Source organism: Choloepus didactylus, chromosome 13 (assembly GCF_015220235.1).
Source record: "Choloepus didactylus isolate mChoDid1 chromosome 13, mChoDid1.pri, whole genome shotgun sequence".
Taxonomy (NCBI): domain Eukaryota; kingdom Metazoa; phylum Chordata; class Mammalia; order Pilosa; family Megalonychidae; genus Choloepus; species Choloepus didactylus.
The window spans coordinates 6,475,125-6,495,658 of NC_051319.1; the positions used below are offsets into that span (position 1 = coordinate 6,475,125).

Consider the following 20,534-nt stretch of genomic DNA (forward strand, 5'->3'; position numbering starts at 1 on the left):
AAGTCTGAAGTTGTATGTAATGGTGCCTGAGAGTCTCCCCCTGAGTGCCTCTTTGTTGCTCCAATGTGGCCCTCTCTCTCTCTAACTGAGCCATCTCGACAGGTGGACTCGCTGCCCTCCCCCCTACGTGGGACCTGACTCCCAGGGTTGTGGATCTCCCTGGCAACGCAGAGTATGACTCCCGGGGATGAGTGTGGACCCGGCATCGTGGGACTGAGAGTATCTTCTTGACCAAAAGGGGGATGCAAAATGAGACGAAATAGTTTCAGTGGCTGAGAGATTCCAAATGGAGTCGAGAGGTCACTCTGGTGGACATTCTTATGCACTATATAGATAACACCTCTTAGGCTTTAATGTATTGGAATAGCTAGAAGTAAATACCTGCAACTACCAAACTCCAACCCAGCAGTCTGGACTCCTGAAGACAATTATATAATAATGTAGATTACAAGGGGTGACAGTGTGATTGTGAAGACCTTGTGGATCACACCCCCTTTATCTAGTGTATGGATGAGTAGAAAAATGGGGATAAAAACTAAAGGACAAATGGGGTGGGATGGGGGAATGATTTGGGTGTTTTTTTTCACTTTTATTTTTTATTCTTGTTCTGGTTCTTTCTGATGTAAGGAAAATGTTCAGAGATAGACTGTGGTGATGAACGCATAACTATGTTATCATACTGTGGACAGTGGATTGTTATCATGGATGATTGTATGGTGTGTGAATGTATTTCAATAAAACTGAATTTAATTAAAAAAAAAAAAACCCAGTCACAAGGGAGTATGAGTAAAACTTGTGAAATCTGAAAAAAAAAAAAAAAAAAAAAAACTAACCTAACTGGAATCGGTGGACATGAGATTCACATTAATATAAGACTGACTAAAATCTGCATTTCCCATTTTATCCCAGTTCCTCTGTCACAATCGACAGTGCTTTAGAAGAGTTCTTGTTTACTGGCTTTGTGAGTGGTTTCTGTGATCGGGAGGAGACGTCAGGGGATGCAGTTTGACCACAGATTTAGAATGACCCAGAAAGGTCTTTCTCCTACGGCTTGTTCCCCACAAACCCAGTTCCCCTAGTAGATGGTAATCATTATTAGTTTCTTCAGATCTGAATTTCTATTCAATTAGAAAATCTAAGCCCCGGGTATACACTGGTAACCAGGTACTGTTGTCAAGTGTTTAACTGCTCATCAGAGCCCTCTAAAAGCAAAACCGGCCAGCGATCTTAATAGTTCCCGTAAAGTTTTGGGCTGAGACTAGGGGTCGACTGCCTCCTTTCTTTTCAACAACTTCCAAGGACGCCAGGAATGAGAAGAGCACATGGTTCTGTGTCCCAATTTTCAGTTCACTCGGAACCCAGGCGCTACAGCTTGGCGGTTACCATGGCTACAGACGCTGTGTGTCTGTCGTCATTCCGCTGGTCTTGCGGCGGTGGATGATGACGCAGTAATTTCCGGCGCCCTCTGGGGGCGGGGGAGTAAGGTATAGGGAGAAACTTAGCAATTACTGTAGAAGGGTCATGAAGAAGAGGCGGCGGCGGGAGGAAGGAGCCGGCAGCGGCGGCGGTGGCGGCGAGAAGCTGCGATAACTGCCTTTTGGGCTGGTGGTGTGGCTTCGTGGGAAGGGCGTTGTTACTAACCCCCTTTCCAGGCAGCCCCCGGGGCTCGGGGCTGAGAGCGGCCGTGGTGCCGCCTCCCCGGGCCCCTTGGCTCCGCCATGTTCCGCAGGGCACGCCTTAGTGTGAAGCCCAATGTCAGGCCTGGTATCGGCGCTAGGGGCTCCACCGCCCCCAGTCTCCCTCGTGGACCGGAGCGTCCCAGGTCGCCGGAGCCTGCAGCAGCCCCTGCTCCGCAGCCTGCAGCGGCCTCTGCTCCGAAGCCAGCGGAGCCCACAAATGTGCCCCCAGTGGATTTCGAGAGGGGGGCGCCCCAAGAAAAGGTTCCCAGGAGCAGGTAAGAGCATGCAGAGCCGAGAATTTTTATCTGCCTCCTCCCTCCAGGCCTGTCACCTGGAGGCTGAGCAAATTAGCTTTACCATAGGTGTATTCTCTCGCTTGAAATGAGCCTTTCTGTTGAGACCAGATGAAACGACTTCAAACCGCAGTTTGTCTGCCTGACCAGAGGGTGGCCAGTGTGGATTTTGTCACGGTCTCTAGATTCTCCTGGGAATGCGAGTCGGGGACGGACGGACCATGTCTTCCAAGTGATAGTGGGGAATCTAGGTGTAACATTCCTGAATTGAAGAATATCCATGCCTGAGGCTAGTCATTGGAGAGTTTAGATTACCGTGGTTTTCATTCTTCTGGAGAGCTTTACGGAGGAAGTAGTTTTATTTTAAAAAATTGCTTATCTTTAAAAGGTTAATACCAGTGTTGCTTTGGTTTTACTGATTTATGACAGTGGAAAGGAGGTCTGGTTATTTGCTTTGGTTTCAGTAATTTGAAGGTGTGCCTTTTCATGGTGACCCCGTTTTCTGAACGGAAAAACATGGCTTTAGCGCCATATACCACTTGTGGATTCAGGAGTTTTCAACTTAATTTAACAACTTAGTAGATTTTTCTCAGGCAAATTTATTCTTCTGTAAAATGGGGATAAATTGATCCACTTTGGAGAGTAGTTGTGGAGATTGGAGTCAATCCATGTAAGCTGTCATGCATAGGACATAGCGGAAAAGTTGCTGAAAAAAAGCTATTTTAAAAAAAAGTTGATCGAGCAAAATGATTGCAGTTAAGACGTGCCAGGCACATATGGTCTCTGTTTCTTTCCTGTATGCATATGAGAAAAACCATTGAATGACAGTGAGATGGTACGAATTCTGCTTATAATGTGACAGGAAGCTAAAAAATTTATTTTGTGCTTTTTGGCTCAACTTCCTTCGTTGGCCTGAACTGATGCTTAGTATAGGGTGTTTCTTTTGTTGATAGCTTAGTGACACTCGGTAATTTCCAAGTTCTTTTACGTGAATCTGTTTCAAAATTTCTCCCCAAAATGGAGGTACAAATGCCAGTCACTGTTGATAAAGTTCACAGAGATCCTGTTAACCATATATGAATGCATGGTGGTTGATAATTTAATAAATTTCCCAGAGACTGTAGTCTTGAGACAAACTTAGAATTGACATTGAGATGGTATACTTTGTTTTTTATCAGATGTTTTCAGTTTTGTGGATAGGGCTATGTGAGTTGTAAAAGTCTTTACAGTATAGCTTCTGTATTTATGCATTCAACATAACTGGGTGAAATACAAGTGGTACATGTGTCTTGTTGGAAGGGCTGAGGTAAGAAGTTAAATTGTAGAAGACTTCCTAGAAAATGTTATTCGTATATGTTTAGGAATTTTCCACTTTTATGTAAAACTAATGTAAACATATTCAAAGTAGAATCTCTGCTTTTAATTCTTGACTTTATAATTCTTAATTTTTTGACTCAGTTTGCCTTCAGTCCGTTCCTGAAATATTTATATCCAGTCTAAACCATATCTAGTATTTAATTTAGAGAGATTGAGTCCTTTTTTTTTTTCCGAGTGAAGAGTTTATTCTGATGCTTGCATCGAGTTAGATTTAACAATACATAAATGCATTCTACATCATACAGAATTTGGTTTAGTTCATGTAACTAAATGTATATTTTTTTCATATACTACAATACAAATGTTTCAGAGGTTTGAAGTTTCAAGTTGATTTGGCTAATCACAGATTGATAAAGTAGGCCAGTAATTTAGACCAGTTTAGGGGGATGGATATAAGTGTGAATTAAAAATTAATTTAAAAAAACAATCTCAGTTATCTAGTAATTCAAATTAGGCTAATTATACCTTGTTCTGTCAATTCTTTTTTTGTTTCTCTTTAAAGGGATTAAGCTTAAAACTGTGTGCTCTAATGCTCCTTGAGACTTGAAGTTTGAAAATGAGTAACAGTCTTCACTAAAATTTGCATGTGTTAAAACAATATACTACACAAAATTTTTATTGCAATCTCTGTTGTAATTAACATAAATCACATCATTGACTTTTACCCCCTTTTTATTGTAAAATATACATAACTTAAAACTTACCATGTTAACTATTTTAAAACCACCACCATTATTATCAGAACTTTTTCAACATCCCAAACAGAAACTCCATGTGCATGAGCGATAACTCTCCATTCCCCTTCACCCAGCCCCTTGTAATAAAATAATCGATTTTTTAATAAGTAAGACTTTACTGCTTTGAATTTTCATCAGCCAAGATTTTAAAGTAGAATAGCCGAAAGAAGATTCATGGTGTCTTTGTTTTCCTTTTAAAATTTCAACAGTGATGAAAAGACTGATGGTGAGAATGATGTTGAAGAATCCAGTAAGTCTTCCTCTACTGTTCCACAAAGAAGAAAACGAATATCAAGTACTTCTAGTCTGATTAAACCTAGTGTCAGTGTTCCTTCAGAACCTCATTCCTTATCGACAGTTAATCAAGAAGTTCCACAGCCAAGCCCCATTCCAACAAAAGAAAAACAGCTGTGCTCAGACAGATACAGAATATATAAAGCCCAGAAACTGAGGGAAATGTTGAAAGAAGAATTGAGAAAAGAGAAGGTAAGGGAGAAAAAAATCAGAATTTTGACTTTTACCTGTAAACGTTCTGTTTTTATGTAAGGCATCATTTGGAGGGAAAACAAGCATCTAGAGCATTTTTCTGTGCTTAAATTTTACATATTTTATTAATCTATTTATTTCACTATTTCTGGTGAAAGCCACAAATATAAATTTTGTACACATATGCCCAGATACACACAAAAGTATATTTTAACATAAACTTTGAATCAGATTTTTCATATAAGGATATCTAAATGACATGAGTTATAATTATCTGAAGTTTAGCAAAATTAATTGGTAATATTTTCTAAATTGACAGTATGGAAAATTAAATGGAAAGTTTTTTTTTTTTTTTTACATTGAAAGATATTTAGTACACTCCAGTGTGAATTCTTTTATTTAAATGTTAGAGCTGTGGTTGAGGACTCTTCCAGAAGCAAAACATATTTAATGAGTTCTCTGATGTCCAATAGCAGAATAATGTCTAAAGGTTTTCCTACTTAGATGGGAGAAATGTTTTCTCCCCAGTGTTAATTACCTTATGTCATCTGAGACTATCAGTGAAGCATTTCCCACATACATGGTAGGTGTATAGTTTCTTCTCACTGTGAGTTCTTTCATGTAACCTAAGTTTACCACATAAATGGAAGGATTTCCCACATAGATGGCAGACTTATAGTTTCTCCCCAGTGTGAGATCTCTCATGTTGCCTAAGTTTTCCATGTAGATGGAAGGATTTCCCACATGGATGGGCAACTTATTGTTTCTCCCCAGTGTGAGTTTTCTCATGTTGCCTAAGTTTATCATGTACGTAGAAGGATTTCCCGCATAGATGGCAGACATGTGGTTGCTCTGTGGTGTGAATTCTTTCATGTTGCCTAAGGGTACCATAAAGCCTGAAGGATTTCCAATATATTTTGCAGACATTGGGTTTCTCCCCCGTATGAATTCTTTCGTGTCACCTAAGGTTACCATAGTGACTGAAGGATTTCCCACATATATTGCAGATATTGGGTTTCCTTCCAGTGTTAATTCTTTCATGTTGCCTAAGGGTATCACAATAACTGAAGGATTTCCCACATATATTGCAGATATTGGGTTTCTCTCCAGTGTGAATTCTTTCATGTAGCCTAAGGTTACCACACTGACTGAAGGATTTCCCACATATATTGCAGACATTGGGTTTCTCCCCAGTGTGAATTCTTTCATGTTGCCTAAGGTTACCACAGTGACTGAAGTATTTCCCACACATATGACAGACATTGGGTTTCTCCCCAGTGTGAATTCTTTCATGTTGCTTAAGGGTACCACAATGACTGAAGGATTTCCCACACATACTGCAGACATACGGTTTCTCCTCAGTGTGAATTCTTTCATGTTGCCTAAGGATACCACAATTATTGAAGGATTTCTCACATACATTGCAGATATTGGGTTTCTCCCCAGTGTGAATTCTTTCATGTTGCCTAAGGATACCACAATGATTGAAGAATTTCCCACACATATTGCAGACATATGGTTTCTCCCCAGTGTGAGTTCTCTCATGCTGAGTGTAGAACTGTCATGAAGTCTTTCCCACATAAATGGCAGACATATGCTTTTACTTCAGTATGAGTTCTCTCACATTGTCTGAGGGTGGTACTACCTGTGAAATCTTTCCCACATCTGTGGTAGGCATATAGTTTCTCCACATTGTGAATACTTTCATGTTGCTTAAGGTTAAAACTTTGACTGAGGGAATTCCCACATAGTTGGTAGCCATATGGCTTTTCCCCAGTGTGTATTTTCTCAAGTTGTCTAAGACCAGAACTACTTCTGAAGACTTTTCCAAATAGATGATGTTATATGAGTTACATCCAGTTTGAATTTTCTTATTTTGACCAATGAATGAATGATAATTGAGAACTCTTTGAAATTGTTTGTTTACATTGGGTTTCTTTCCCATGTCAGTCATTGTGGAGTGAGTGAAATATTCTCCTAAATCATTACTTTCAAGGGGATCCTCTTCAGTGTGAGAAATCTTTGATTGGTAGATATGTCCTTCTTAGAGATATGATGCATAGTTATCATTTCTTCTTTTTTATGGTCATTTTCCCTGCCTGGACTCTGTACTTGGAGAAACCTTAATCCTTCTCTTCATAGTTCTCCTTGTTCTGACTGTGAAAGCACTTATGATATGCAGACCTGATACCCCATGAACACCAGATGATTGATATTCTCCAGCATAACATCCCTGAACATCTTTCTCTGGTTTGTGTCTAGTATGGCCCACTCTTCCTTAGTAAAGTTGATAGCTACATCATTGAAGGTCACTGATTCCACTGGTTTCATTTTCAGTAGTTCTGCCACCAACTATCTTCCTCTGGGTTTTCACTCTCAGATAGTCCAAGCACTAAGCATCCAAGCATGACTCTATTTCTGGAGGATTTACCATTACCACAGTTTGTGTTTAACCAGAGGTGTGTCTTAACCCTGGAACAGTTGCAACCTGACTGGTATGGTGAACTCCAGAGATTTATTTCCTGCAACTCAGGGTCCAGGAGCCCACTAAGCAGCATGTCATTCAGATGTTTTCATCCCTTCATGGTCACCAAACTGAAGAAGGGGCACTTCCCAAATATGGGTCTGTTGCTCGATGCAGCTAGTAGAAGTCACACTCAAATGGAAAGAATTTTGTGTGAATGCCTATAGTAAAATCCATGTTCTTTTTAATCTTGGTGATTGATGTGAAGATTCATTTCTTTTTCTGCAAGCACAGTGTAATAGTAGTGAAGTATACAGGCTCTGGAATTAAATACCTGTTACCGTTGGTAATTTAATTAACCTTTTTATGACTGTTTCTTTATCTATAAAATAGGACCAATAATAGTATCTACCTCACTGAATGGTTGTGAAGATTAAATGAGTTAATACATGCAAAACACATTTAGACTAGTGTCTGGCAAATATAAGTGCTCAACAAGTGTCAGCTTTTATTATTAGTTATAGAATACTTTTTTTTTAATGTGGAAAGCGCTTTGCTTAGTGCTTTGTATCATTATCTAATTTAATTCTCTCAAATTGTGTGAAGTAGATATCACTGTTTTATACAAGAGGAAACAAGCTCTGAGAGGTTATTTGCTTTATGTGAAACATATAGTGGAGGATATGGGATTTGAATTCACATATCTTCAAATCTAATCTTCTAAAATGATCTGTAGCTATAGAATCTGCTTAATTAGATTTATTTTAGGAAATTAAAAATATTCGCCTTAAGGATTTAGTAAAATATACAGAATTCCGGTTTATGATGGGATAAACAAAAGCTCTATATTGATAAATTCTCCATAAACCATTGTACTTAGAAGGCACCAGTTGTACAATTTTATACTTGACTTTTATCCAGTTCTAGTCTCAGTTTCTTTAGTTTTTAAAATTCCTTAGTGTACTACAACTTTTTAGTATTCAATTTATGACATTTTCCCCCAAATTAGGGATAACTGTGATAGGAATAATATTAAAACATTTGCAATTAATGTAACAGTGAGCTGTATATTTGGATATAGTACAATCAAAATTTTTCTATATTTATTAAATATAAGTGAATCTGTGTCTATGTTTGTGCATATAGAAACAGTGGAAGAACAAATATGCTGTAAATGAAAGTCAGAGGCCACCAGATCGTTCAAAAATGACAATGAGAGACTTCATATATTACTTGCCGGATAACAATCCAATGACGTAAGTGTAATTTCTTTCTGCTTAACCTTCTTTAGGTTTGTAGAGTCACTTTTAGATTGGGACAGTTTCATGTGTTCCAAAAGCATGTTGAAAAAATTCACAGCACATATGATGTCCCTTTAGATAGATTTTTTTTTTTTTTTTTTTGGTAAGCTTTAGAGCAATTGTAGGTTTACAGAAAAATCATGTAGAGTTCCCATAGCCTACCCCACCCCCTCTGGGATTCCCTATTATTAACATTTTACTTTAGTGTGATGACATTTGTTACAGTTGATAAATATAATTTTAATTATATTATCAGTTAAAGTCCTTAGTTTACATTAGGGTTCACTCTTTACAGTTCTATGGCTTTTTTTGTTTTATTGTGGTTATATATACAACATAAAATTTCCCATTTTAACCACTTTCATGCCTGCATTGTCAGGTGTACAGTGCAGTGTTAGATGCATTCACAATGTTATGCTGCTATCAACACCATCCATTACCAAAGTTAGAATTTTATAACATAAGTAAGTGATATTTTGTGTAATTGCTTTCTTGGGATGGTAAGTGATGCCTTTTGCCTATAAGATTAAAAATGTTTCCTTTGCTATATAAATTACCAGGATGTAGGAAGACTAAGCAACTTTTCTCTAAGATTGCAATTTCTATTTCTTACACACCAAACCTAGTCTAAAAGGATGATCTAATTTTTATGCCCTACCTCTTAATTAAATTAAGTGACAAGTTGATTAACAAATTTTCCAAGGACAAAGCTTCTTTAGTCAAAGTTAGGCTGAGAGGCAGGGCTTTATATTATTCTTCAGTTTCCTCATTATTGTGTTGTTGATGGTTTAACAGGTGGAGGTAGCATTAATGGCATGTTCTTCAGTATAGGTCTTTTTTAGATTCACCAGGTCTTTGGCCAGTTGGAGGAAGGGTCAGAAACCTAGGTTTTGAGTTGTTTGACATCTAGCAGTTAGAGAAAAACCGTCTGTTGCTTCATGCCTCAGGACTGGGAGCCTCCCTTCACTGAGGAATAGATGGTGAGAACATAACCTACTTAGGTCTTTGTAAATTATTTGAACTTGGCAACAAAAGTTTTAAATTGAAGTGTTATGGTGTATCATTGAAAAAGAACAACAACATGGGAGTCGAAATAATTTCCTTCTTGCCTATGTATATAACTGACAAAGTATAAATTAATTTATTAAAAAGTATTCGGTTATTTGTGTTTAATAGTTCTTCACTGGAACAAGAAAAGAAAACTGAAAAATTGACACCAGTCCAGGCAAGAGAGTAAGCATCTCATCTTACTCCTTTTTTTGAATATAATGTTTTAGGTACATTATTTAAAATAGTGTATCAAATGGTGCTTCCTGTTATAATCAGATTATATTTGATAGGTTTTTTAAAGTAGAATCACTGACGAGAATTAAACTTACTGCCCGATTTAAATCAATATGAAAGCTCCACACTATTTGTGAATATATATGTGATTATAAAAATGGCTGTTATGATTTTAATTTTTTTTTCCTCCTCATAGAAGTTTGGATACTATATATGCTGTCTATAGTAGGTATAGCTTTGATGCCACTAGATATATAGTTTATTTGTCATGAAAGCTCCCTATTGCCTTCAACTTTACACTGTCATATACTAGCTTACTCCCACGAAATCCCTTCAAGAGACCTATTAGGAAGTTATTGTAGCCTTGTAATTCAAGGTACGGTATTGTAGAAATGAGTAGAAACATTGGGAATTTTGTGATTGTCATTTTGAAAGTCAATTAGATAGTGATTACTATTTTGCCTATGATCCACATTGTTTTCAAGCAGAACTCTGAAGTTTAAAAAAATAGGTTATGTCTGATACATTTATAGGTTATGTTTGCTTCAGTAAAACCTTTAGGAGACAGTGAAGTACAATGAGAAGTGTGTGGGATATGGAGTCTGTATTTGGAAACCTGTGCTTGATCTCTGGCTCAAACCTTATTCTTGTATAACCTAGAACAAAAATATCTTCTCTAAGCCTCAAATGGGTATGAAAATACTGACTCCGAAGGGTTGTTCTGAAGGGTAAATAAAATGATCTGGAAATTAATGCTGTATAATTGTAAGGCATTATTATTATTAATTCCATAATTATTGGATGGTTTATACTGATACTCTGTTGAGATATAACAGATAAACATTTATTTCTCTTTATTGTGTGAGAGAGTAATGGCTTCTTACTGAATGCCACCAGAATAAAATTTGAGAAAAATCTTATAACCATGTCCTTAACATTTTCAAGTAGATTATAGGGAAAGTTGGAAATAACAAGAAAGTTGAATTTGTTTTAGAAGTTAATATTATTCAGGAAGCATTTCTCATGGCTACATGCATTAACCTGTATTTACTTTTGATAGACAAGAAGGTAAGAGTACTACTGATGCTGAAGATAATGAAGAAATGGAAGAAGAGACTGATGATGGGCCATTGCTGGTTCCTCAAGTAAAGGTGGCAGAAGATGGTTCTATTATTTTGGATGAAGAAAGGTAACTAAAAAAAAAAAAATGCAGCGATTGTGGTTTCATGAGAACAAATACATTTTGTCTAATGGGAGAGATCAGGTTTTTACATCTGCCATTGTCTCTTGGACCCTGACTTTTTTTTGCATAATGGAAACTGCAGCTAGAAAGGTGGGTTAGATTAATGATTTTTTTTGTTTACTTACGTATTTTTTGTATGAGATGATGGTACTGTTGACCAGCCATCCATTGACCTAAAACCATTGTTTGTCTAACTTTACTGGTGATTAGATTGAGCTACTGAACTAATTGTATGTTATCTGCTACCGCAGGTTGATTCTGAGATTGACTCCTGGTCTTGAAGTTAATATTCAAGTTTTCATATTATTAATCATTACCATATTCTGGTGTGAGGTGATAACTAATATGTAATGAAACATTGGTTTAACATATTTTATGATTTTTGTTACAGTGAAGTTTAATTCATCTCCTGGTTTAATTTCTCAGTTATGACATTAAGTTCTCAAATTTGGCATTGTGGAATTTAGTTGTCTTTCCAAATACATATATATTTTAAAAAGGATTAATAAGTAAGTAAATAAAAGAGGGATGGAAATATTTCAGCATTTTAATTATAAAAAATATAATATTTAAATTCCATAAAAAGCATAAATGTAATGCTGCTGATAATAGTTGTTTTTGCATACTGTTTTCCATTAGGTTGTGATGATGATTTTCTTGATCATTAAATATTTAAAAGTATATTTAACTTGACTGCAAGAATGTAAAACATAAATATAAAATGCTTACATATCTCTGTATCTGCTGCTGGGCCTAGCAGAAGTCAATAAAATTATAATTTTAGGTGATCCAAAGATACTTTGTAAATTTTTTACTACTATCATAGATGCTGAAAACCAGATGGCATTTATTTCATCATATTGTAAGTGAAAAATAGCAGAATCTTGGAAAATAGGCATATTTAATGTATATATTATTATAGTTTTGATAGGACAATGCCATGGTAAATTTCAAATTTTAACCATTCAAATCTCATTTACTATTTGTTTTCTTACTTCATTTACTATTTGTTTCTTTACTTGTTTTTAGTGTGGATCTATTTGAAAATGTGTTTCTTTCAGTTTAACTGTAGAAGTTTTAAGGACAAAAGGCCCCTGTGTTGTTGAGGAAAATGACCCTATATTTGAGCGTGGTTCTACAACTACATACTCCAGCTTCAGGAAAAACTATTACTCTAAACCATGGTCAAATAAAGGTAACTGATTTTCATTTTAAATTGTGCTAGTTATTTATTTGAAATGAAGTGAATTACTTCCTCTGTGTTTGAATTAAACTAGGTCTTCCCTAAGTAAATCAAATACAAACTATCATATTGTTTTCTCTTAAAATGTTTGCAGCCAAATTTATTACTACCTGCCATGGACCTATATCTCTGACTTCACCTTAGAAATTTTAAGAATTAGCTTCATGGTTATTTTGGCTGAAATATTCCTGTGTCAAATTCCTGTATAATAAACACCATTTTAATGAAAAGTTATCAGTATTTCTAATGCTCATAATAACATTTTACCTCAGGTAGTATGATAAACTCTCTGTAGGTAAAAATTATGCTGTTATTACATGCCAGGGCTTATTATTTTTTATTATGAAATTAAAAGTTTGTTTTGGGAAAAAATTCACATACCACAGAAGGATATAGAGTGAAAAGAGAGATTCTATATCTCCCTTCTCCAACTTCCCTAATTTAGGTAATTTCTATTAACAATTTCTTGTGTGTCTTCCTAGGTACTTTCTTTCATGGACTACTTAATTGCTTGTATGGGATAACATTACTGGCTATAACTGGCAGTTTACTTTGGCACTGTGAATGAAATCATTAGCCAGAATGTTTTTAGTTGGTTTTTTGTTTGTTTTTTTTTTTAGTTCCAGCTGCTTTGGTATGAGCATGCACATTTCTTAAACTATGTGTTTATTTATTTTTTTTCAGTTTGTTGTTTGTCTTTTTTTAAACTCAGTTGAGATATATTCACACACCATATAATCCATCCAAGGTATGCAATTAATGACTCGCAGAATCATCATACAGTTTGGCTTTCATTGCCACAGTCAATTTTAGAACATTTTCATTACTCCAAAATAAAGAATAAAAATAAAAAAGAATACCCAAAACATCCCATACCCATTATCCCCCCTATTATTTATATATATTTTTTGCCTTCATTTTGTTACTCATCTGCCCATACACTGGGTAAAGGGAGTATCAGTCACAAGGTTTTGACAATCACATGATCACACAATAAAAGCTATATAGTTATACAATCATCATCAAGAATCAAGTCTACTGCATTACAGTTCAACAGATTCAGGTATATCTTCTAGCTATTCTAGTACATTGGAAACTAAAAAGGAATATGTAATGCATAAGAATAACTTCTAGAATGACCTCTCGAGTCTATTTGAAATCTCTTAGCCACTGAAACTTTATTTTGTTTCATTTCTTTTCCCCCGTTTGGTCAAGAAGGCATTCTCATCCCACTTTAAAAAAAAGTGTTTTTAGATATTCCCTGAAGTTCACTGCAATAAAACTAAAATATATATGTTTCTATGACTACAGATTTATTGGACTTTAAAAAACTACTAAACACTGTCAAATTTATTTTTAACTGAGAATATATCATATGTAAGATTTTTTTCCTCTGAAATACTGAAAAGATTAAATTTTGGTCATTCTAAAACTTTTATTTTTACAGAAACAGATATGTTTTTTTTAGCCATCAGCATGGTAGGAACGGACTTTTCTATGATTGGACAGCTTTTTCCTCACAGAGCAAGGATAGAAATTAAGGTAAAGTAAATCTGTTACATTTGTTGATTTAAAAGAGACCAGAGAGTACTAACATATATTTTTACCTTTACCTTTACTTTTAGATCTTGGTCCTTTTTCACTATTATGTTTTATTACATTTGTCCTTCATTATTGCTTGAAATGTAATATATTTCTCAATTCTAATATAGGTACAATCTACTTTAGTATTATATTTTCTTATTTTTATCTTATCTGTTTTAAAAATGGATTTGAGGGAATACCAATAAAGACAATGAAAATAGATTAAAAGAAGAAGAATTAGATAATGAAAAGGGAAGATAAGTGTAACAGAATTCTTGGGTTAAGGGTAAATTTTGAACACATTTATTTCTAATTTCCTAGGAAGGCACAAAGGCTAGCATGCTAAATTAGGAATTATCTTATTATCTGATCTAATTCTTGTTCCCTAAGTCACCTTAATTTTGGGGACAACTAGTGGCAGTGTTAATAATAGCAGCGATATCAGTTAGTGCTTTAATAGGCCTGAGAGATGGCCTTTCTCTGTTTTATAGCTCCCTTTGTACAGAATCTTGGTACAAGTTCTCTATGTTTGAGTGATATCACACTCTGTTGCCATCATACATACCCACTTCATTGTGGTACATGTCCAGCCATGGACTTTTTTCTTCATTTCCTACCCCCATAATGTTCATTACATTAATAAAAGAAACCATTAGGAAAGATAAACATTTTTCTAGAACTAGACTATGTATGGATTGTTTCCGGACATTATGTAAGAGGCATTGTATAACTTAATGGAATAGTCTTACTTATTGCATTTCTGCAAGAAATAAGTAACTGTTTATATTCTTTATGTTCATTTTCTTACGTTGATCTTTGATATAAAGAGAACAAAATGTAAAATTGAAGTTCTGTGGAGCCTTGAAATTGATACTGTCTAGGGTTAGAGCTCTGTGATGATCAGAGGAATTAATGATAAATTTGTCACTAGATTATTTCTCTAAATATCATTTTAGTCTAGCATGGTTCCACCAGGTCTTTGGGCAAAGTATAGAAAAGTAAAAATTAACTTTATTTAAAGCTAGTGAATTACATTGCTTTTCAAAACTTGAAGCAAACTTGTATTCCTGGGATAAACTCCATTTACTCATACTGTATAATTCTTTTTATGTGTTTCTGAATTTTATTTGTTCATATTTTCTTGTGGATATTTTACATCTTTGTTCATGAAGGATATTGGTATAGAATTATCTTGTTAATAAATTTTCCATTTTAATATTTTTTTCTTTATTAGAGAAGTTATGAATTTACAGAACAATCATGAGCAAACTACAGGATTCCCATGCACAACTCTACCACCTCATAACCACCTTGCATTGGTGTGGAACATTTGTCACAATTGATGATGTACTTGCTTATAATTGTACTATTAATTGAAGTCCATGGTTTAACTTATGGTGCACTGTGTAGTATAGTTCCATGGATTTTTTTTTTTTTATTCTATTACCATATATACAATCTAACACTTCCCCTTTTAACCATATTCAGATGTATATTTCTGTGCTGTTAATTGTGTTAGTTCAAAATGTGCTACCATCACCACCATCCATAACGAAAGCATTTCGATCTTTCCAAATGGGAACCCTGTGTGTTTCAAGACTTAACTTCCCTTTCCCTATCCCCAGAATGTCCCCTGGCTATCTGTCTTCTAGATTCTCACTCTATGAGTTTGCTTATTCTAATTGTTTCAAATCAGTGAGATCATATAAAATTTGTCCTTTGTGTTTGGCTTACTTCATTCAACGTGATGTCTTCAAGGTTCATTCATGTTGTCACGTGTATCAGGACTTCATTCCTTTTTATGGCTCAATTATATTCTATTGTATGTATATACCACATTTTATTTAAACATTCATCAGTTTATGGACACTTGGATTGCTTTGCTCTTTTGGCAATTGTGAATAATGCTGCTATGAACATTGGCATGCAAATATCTGTTCAAATCCCTGCTTTCACCCCTTAAGATATATGCTGAGCAGTGGGATTGCCAGTTCATATGGTGGATCTTTACTTATCTTCACTGAGCTTCCACACAGTGGCTGTACCATTTTACATTGCCACCAGCAATGAATGAATGTTCCTATTTGTCTGCATCCTCTCCAACACTTGTTATTTTCTGTTTTTTTTTTTTTTAATAGCAGTAATTCCAATGGTTGTGAAACGGTAACTCATTGTGATTTTGATTTGCTTTTTCTGATGGCTAATGATTTCAAGCATCTTTTCATGTGCTTTCTGGCTGTTTGTATATCTTCTTTGGAGAGAGGTCTATTCAAATCTTTTGCCCATTTTTCAATTAAGTTTGTGTTTTTGTTGAAGGATTTCTTTATATATTCTGGATATTAAACCTTTATTGGATATGTGGTTTCCAAATATTTCCTCCCATTGTGTAGGTTGTATTACTTTCATGAAAAAGTTCTTTGATGCACAAAAGTTTTAATTTTGATGAATTTCGATTTATCTGTTTTTTCTTTTGTTGATTGTGCTTTAGGTATAAAGTTCAAGAAACCATTGCTTAACACAAGGTCCTGAAGATACTTCCCTATGTTTTCTTCTAAGAATTAGATAGCTCCAACTCTTATATTTAGGCCTCTCATCCATTTTGAGTTGATTTTTGTATATGTAGAGAGGTAGTGGCACTCCTCCTTTTTTTTCTTTTTTTTTTTACAAATGAAGATCCAGTTTTCCCATTACCATTTGTTGAAGAGACTCTTCTTTCCCAGTTGAGTGGTCTTTACTCCCTTGTTAAAAATCAGTTGGCCATAAATGTGAGGGTTGATTACTGAGCTCTCAGTTCTTTTCCAATGGTCTGTATGTCAGTCCTTATGCCAGTACTGTGCTGTTTTGATTACTGTGGCTTTGTAATAAGTTCTAAGATCAAGAAGTGTGAGTCCTCCAACTTCAGTCTTCTTTTTCAAGATGGTTTTAGCTATTTGGGGCCCCAAACCCTTCCAGATAATTTTGATAATTGCCTTTTCCATTTGTGCAAAGAAGGTTGTTGGAATTTTGGTTGGGATTGCATTGAATCTATAAATTGCTTTGGGTAGGATTGATATCTTAATGATATTTAGTCTTCCAGTCCATGAATACGGAATACCCTCCCATTTATTTGTCTCCTTTAATATCTTTTTGCAGTGTTTTGTAGTTTTCTGGGTACATCCTTTACATCCTTGTATAGGTTTATTCCTTGATTTTTGATTCTCTTAGTTGCTATTGTGAATGGAATTTAAAAAAAAAATTTTTTTTTTTTTAATTTCTTGTTTCAATTGGTCATTGCTTGTGTATAGAAACACAACTGATTTTTGGTGTTGATCTTGTACCCTGCTGCATTGCTGGATTCATTTATTAGTTCTAGGAGCTTTGTTTTGGATTTTTCAGGATTTCCTGTATATAGGATCATATCATCTGCAAGTAGAAAAAGTTTTACTTCTGTCTTTCCAGTTTAGATGCCTTTAATTTCTTTTTCTTGCTTAATTGTTCTTCCAAGAACCTCGAGTACAATGTTGAGTAACAGTGGTGACAGTGGGCATTGTTGTCTTGTTCCTGATCTTAAAGGAAAAGCTTTCAGTCTTTCACCATTAAGTAAGATGTTTGCTGTGGGTTTTTCTTGGATGCCCTATATCAGGTTGAGGAAATTTCCTTCTATTCCTAGAGTTCTAGTGTTTTTATCAAGGGTTCTATATTTTGTCAAATACCTTTTCTGCCTAGACTTGGGATGATCATGTGGTTTTGTTTCTTCATTGTGTTAATGTGGTGTACTACATTAATTGGTTTTCTTGTGGTGAGCCAACCTTGCCTAGTAGGGGTAAATCCCACTTGATCGTAGTGTATATTTCTTTTAATATGCTGTTGGATTCTGTTTGCTAGAATTTTGTAGAGGATTTTGCATCTATATTCATAACAGATACTGGTCCATAGTTGTCTTTTCTTGCGGTATCTTTATCCAGCTTTGGTATGAGGGTGATGTTGGCCTTGTAGAACGAGTTAGGAAGTGTTCCTCCTCTACAATTTTCTTGGAAGAGTTTGAGTAGAATTGGAGTTAAGTCTTCTTGGAATGTTGGTAGAATTTCCTTGTAAGACCATCTTGTCCTGGGCTTTTATTTTTGGGGGAGGTTTTTAATGACTGATTCAATCTCTTGACTAGTAATTGGTTTGTTGAGATGTTCTATTTCTTCTTGAGTCAAAGAGGTAGTTTGTGTGTTTCTAAGAATTTGTCCAATTCTAGGTTATCTAATTTATTGGCATGCAGTTGTTCATAATATCCATTTATAGTCCTTTTTATTTTAGCAGGATTGGTAGTAACATCATGTTTCATTTCTGATTTCTGTTATTTATTATCCTCTTTTTTTGTCAGCCTAGCTGAAAGTTTGTCGATTTTGTTGATCTTTTAAAAGAACCAACTTTTTAGTTTGTTGATTCTGTCTTTTTTTTTTCTGTTTCATTTATCTCTGCTTTCATTTTTGTTATTTCCTTCCTTCTGCTCACTGTGGTTTTAGTTTGCTCCTCTTTTTCTAATTATTCCAGTTTTGAGGTTAGGTCTCTGAGGGGAAGTCTTTTTTCTTTTTTAATGTAAAGCATTTAGAGCTATAACATTCCCTCTCAACATTGCCTTTGCTGCATCTCCTAAGTTTTTTATTTTTACATTTTTTTATTGAGAAATACAGTTTATACACAGAAAAGTGATAACTTTCAAAGTACGATTTAACAAGTAGTTATAGAGCAAATTTCAAAGAACAGTTCCACCATGTCAGTTATTTCCTCCTTAGCTATTTTTAGTACCCTAGAAATGAAAAAATATTTTATGTGAAGACTAAATATTCGTAATCCTTTATTAAATCCTATCTTGTCTGTTGCTACCCCTCTCTCTTGTTTGATCACTTTCTCAATCTTCAGGGATATCTGGGTAGTGATCACCCTAAATTGTTCATATTGAAAAGAGGTGTTAACGTTATGGGGAAGGGGGATGCATCTGGTTGATGTTCTTGCAGAGACTGTTAACCCTGGGTTTTGGGATTTATCTGCCATAAGGAACACGCTGGAGGATTTAGGTTTCTGAGAAATAAACATAGTGACTGAAACTTTTATAGAGTCAAAGATAGGGACCTAGGTATTCTTTAATATTTTTGGTACTACTGTTGATTAGGGCTTGGCATTACTGTGGCCATTTGGAATATCTAGCTGGAGCTTGCATAAATCTAACCTCCAGGAAAGCCTGCCGTCTCTCTCTCTCTTTTTTTTTTAAATTAAATTGAGTTTTATTGAAATATATTCACATACCATACAGTCATCCATGGGGTACAATCAGTTGTTCACAGTACCATCATATAGTTATGCATTCATCACCCCAGTCTATTTTTGAACATTTTCCTTACATCAGAAAGTATTAGAATAAGAATAAAAAATTAAAGTAAAAAAGAACACCCAAATCATCCCCCCATCTCACCCTATTTTTCATTTAGTTTTTTTCCCATTTTTCTACTCATCCATCTGTACACTAGATAAAGGGAGTGTGATCCACAAGGTTTTCACAATCATACTGTCACTCCTTGTAATCCACATTGTTATATAATCGTCTTCAGGAGTCCAGACTACTGGGTTGGAGTTTGGTAGTTTCAGGTATTTACTTCTACCTATTCCAGTACATTAAAACCTAAGAGGTGTTGTTTATATAGTGCATAAAAATGTCCACCAGAGTGACCTCTCAACTCCATTTGAAATCTCTCAAGTCATTGAAACTTTATTTCGTTTCATTTTGCATCCCCCTTTTGGTCAAGAAGATATTCTCAATCCCACAATGCTGGGTCCAGATTCATCCCTGGGAGTCATATCCTGTGTTACCAGGGAGATTTACACCTCTGGGAGTCGGGACCCATGTAGGGGGGAGGGCAGTGAGTTCACCTGCCTAGGTGGCTTAGTTAGATAGAGAGAGAGGGCCACATCTGAGCAACAAAGAGGTACTCAGGGGGAGATTCTTTGGCACAATTATGTGCAAGTTTAGCGACTCCTTTGCAATAACTAGCTTCATAAGGGCAAGTCCCATGATAGAGGGCTCAGCATATCAAACCACCAGTCCTGATATTTGTGACAACATCAGCATCAGTCCAGGTGAGGAAATCTAACACTTCCATACTTTCCCCCGCTCCTCAAGGGAGCCCTGTATATATATTTTTGTTCTCTGCCCAAATTACTTTGGGATGTGTCACTATTTCACTCTAACCTATACTAACCTACCATATCTCACTTCCTATTCAAAGTTCCATGGAATTCTGGTGTTTGAACAAACCAACTGTATAGTTATACTGTTTAGAAAATATAGATCCTGTGCCACATAGACATCGCTTTTCTTGGTCTCACATGGAATTGAAGTTTTAACACACAGTCAGTTTCGACCTTTACCCTTTGGCCCGGTTTGCCCTAGTCTTACCAGATCTGCTTCATTCATATCACTAATTGAAGTCTGGGCTCTTTTTCAGCTTTTTCTTTAGCAGTTGCTGTATGTGCTAATACTGACATTCATATCTGCCAAGCTCTAGCTCTGAGTCTCAGTGTCACAGAGATACCCAGTGTTCCAGAGACCAATCAGGTTATACACTAAGGGATCGGCATCCCAAAGTTTGAAGATAGCCATTACAATTCAAGAATAGATTTGACTGTTGTAAGAGCTTACAGTCTAGGGACCATCACAATAATCGGTCCCCTCTTAGACTGTGTTCTAAGATTCAGTTCTGAGTTTGCACATTTTAGTTACTCCATACTGGTGAGGCATTATGGTGTTTGCCATTATTTGTGGCATACTTCACTTAAATGCTGTGTGCAGGATCCATTCACCTCATTGCGTGTCTCACA

The 20,534-nt window shown here is 35.6% G+C and overlaps 1 protein-coding gene across 3 annotated transcripts in view; it reads left to right on the plus strand.

Annotated features, from left to right (window-relative positions):
• Positions 1-1,551: 1,551 nt before the first annotated feature.
• Positions 1,552-20,534, plus strand: part of BDP1 (B double prime 1, subunit of RNA polymerase III transcription initiation factor IIIB) — a 188,374-nt gene continuing 169,391 nt past the window's right edge. For 2 of the 3 annotated variants that reach the window (XM_037800829.1, XM_037800830.1), the window contains exons 1-7: positions 1,552-1,954; positions 4,296-4,572; positions 8,183-8,292; positions 9,514-9,570; positions 10,682-10,810; positions 11,926-12,059; positions 13,555-13,649. In XM_037800829.1, coding sequence (XP_037656757.1) covers positions 1,719-1,954; positions 4,296-4,572; positions 8,183-8,292; positions 9,514-9,570; positions 10,682-10,810; positions 11,926-12,059; positions 13,555-13,649 — 1,038 coding nt within the window. In that variant the 5' untranslated portion in view covers positions 1,552-1,718. The remainder of the gene's footprint in view (positions 1,955-4,295; positions 4,573-8,182; positions 8,293-9,513; positions 9,571-10,681; positions 10,811-11,925; positions 12,060-13,554; positions 13,650-20,534) is intronic. The other variant, XM_037800831.1, reaches the window with a different exon arrangement.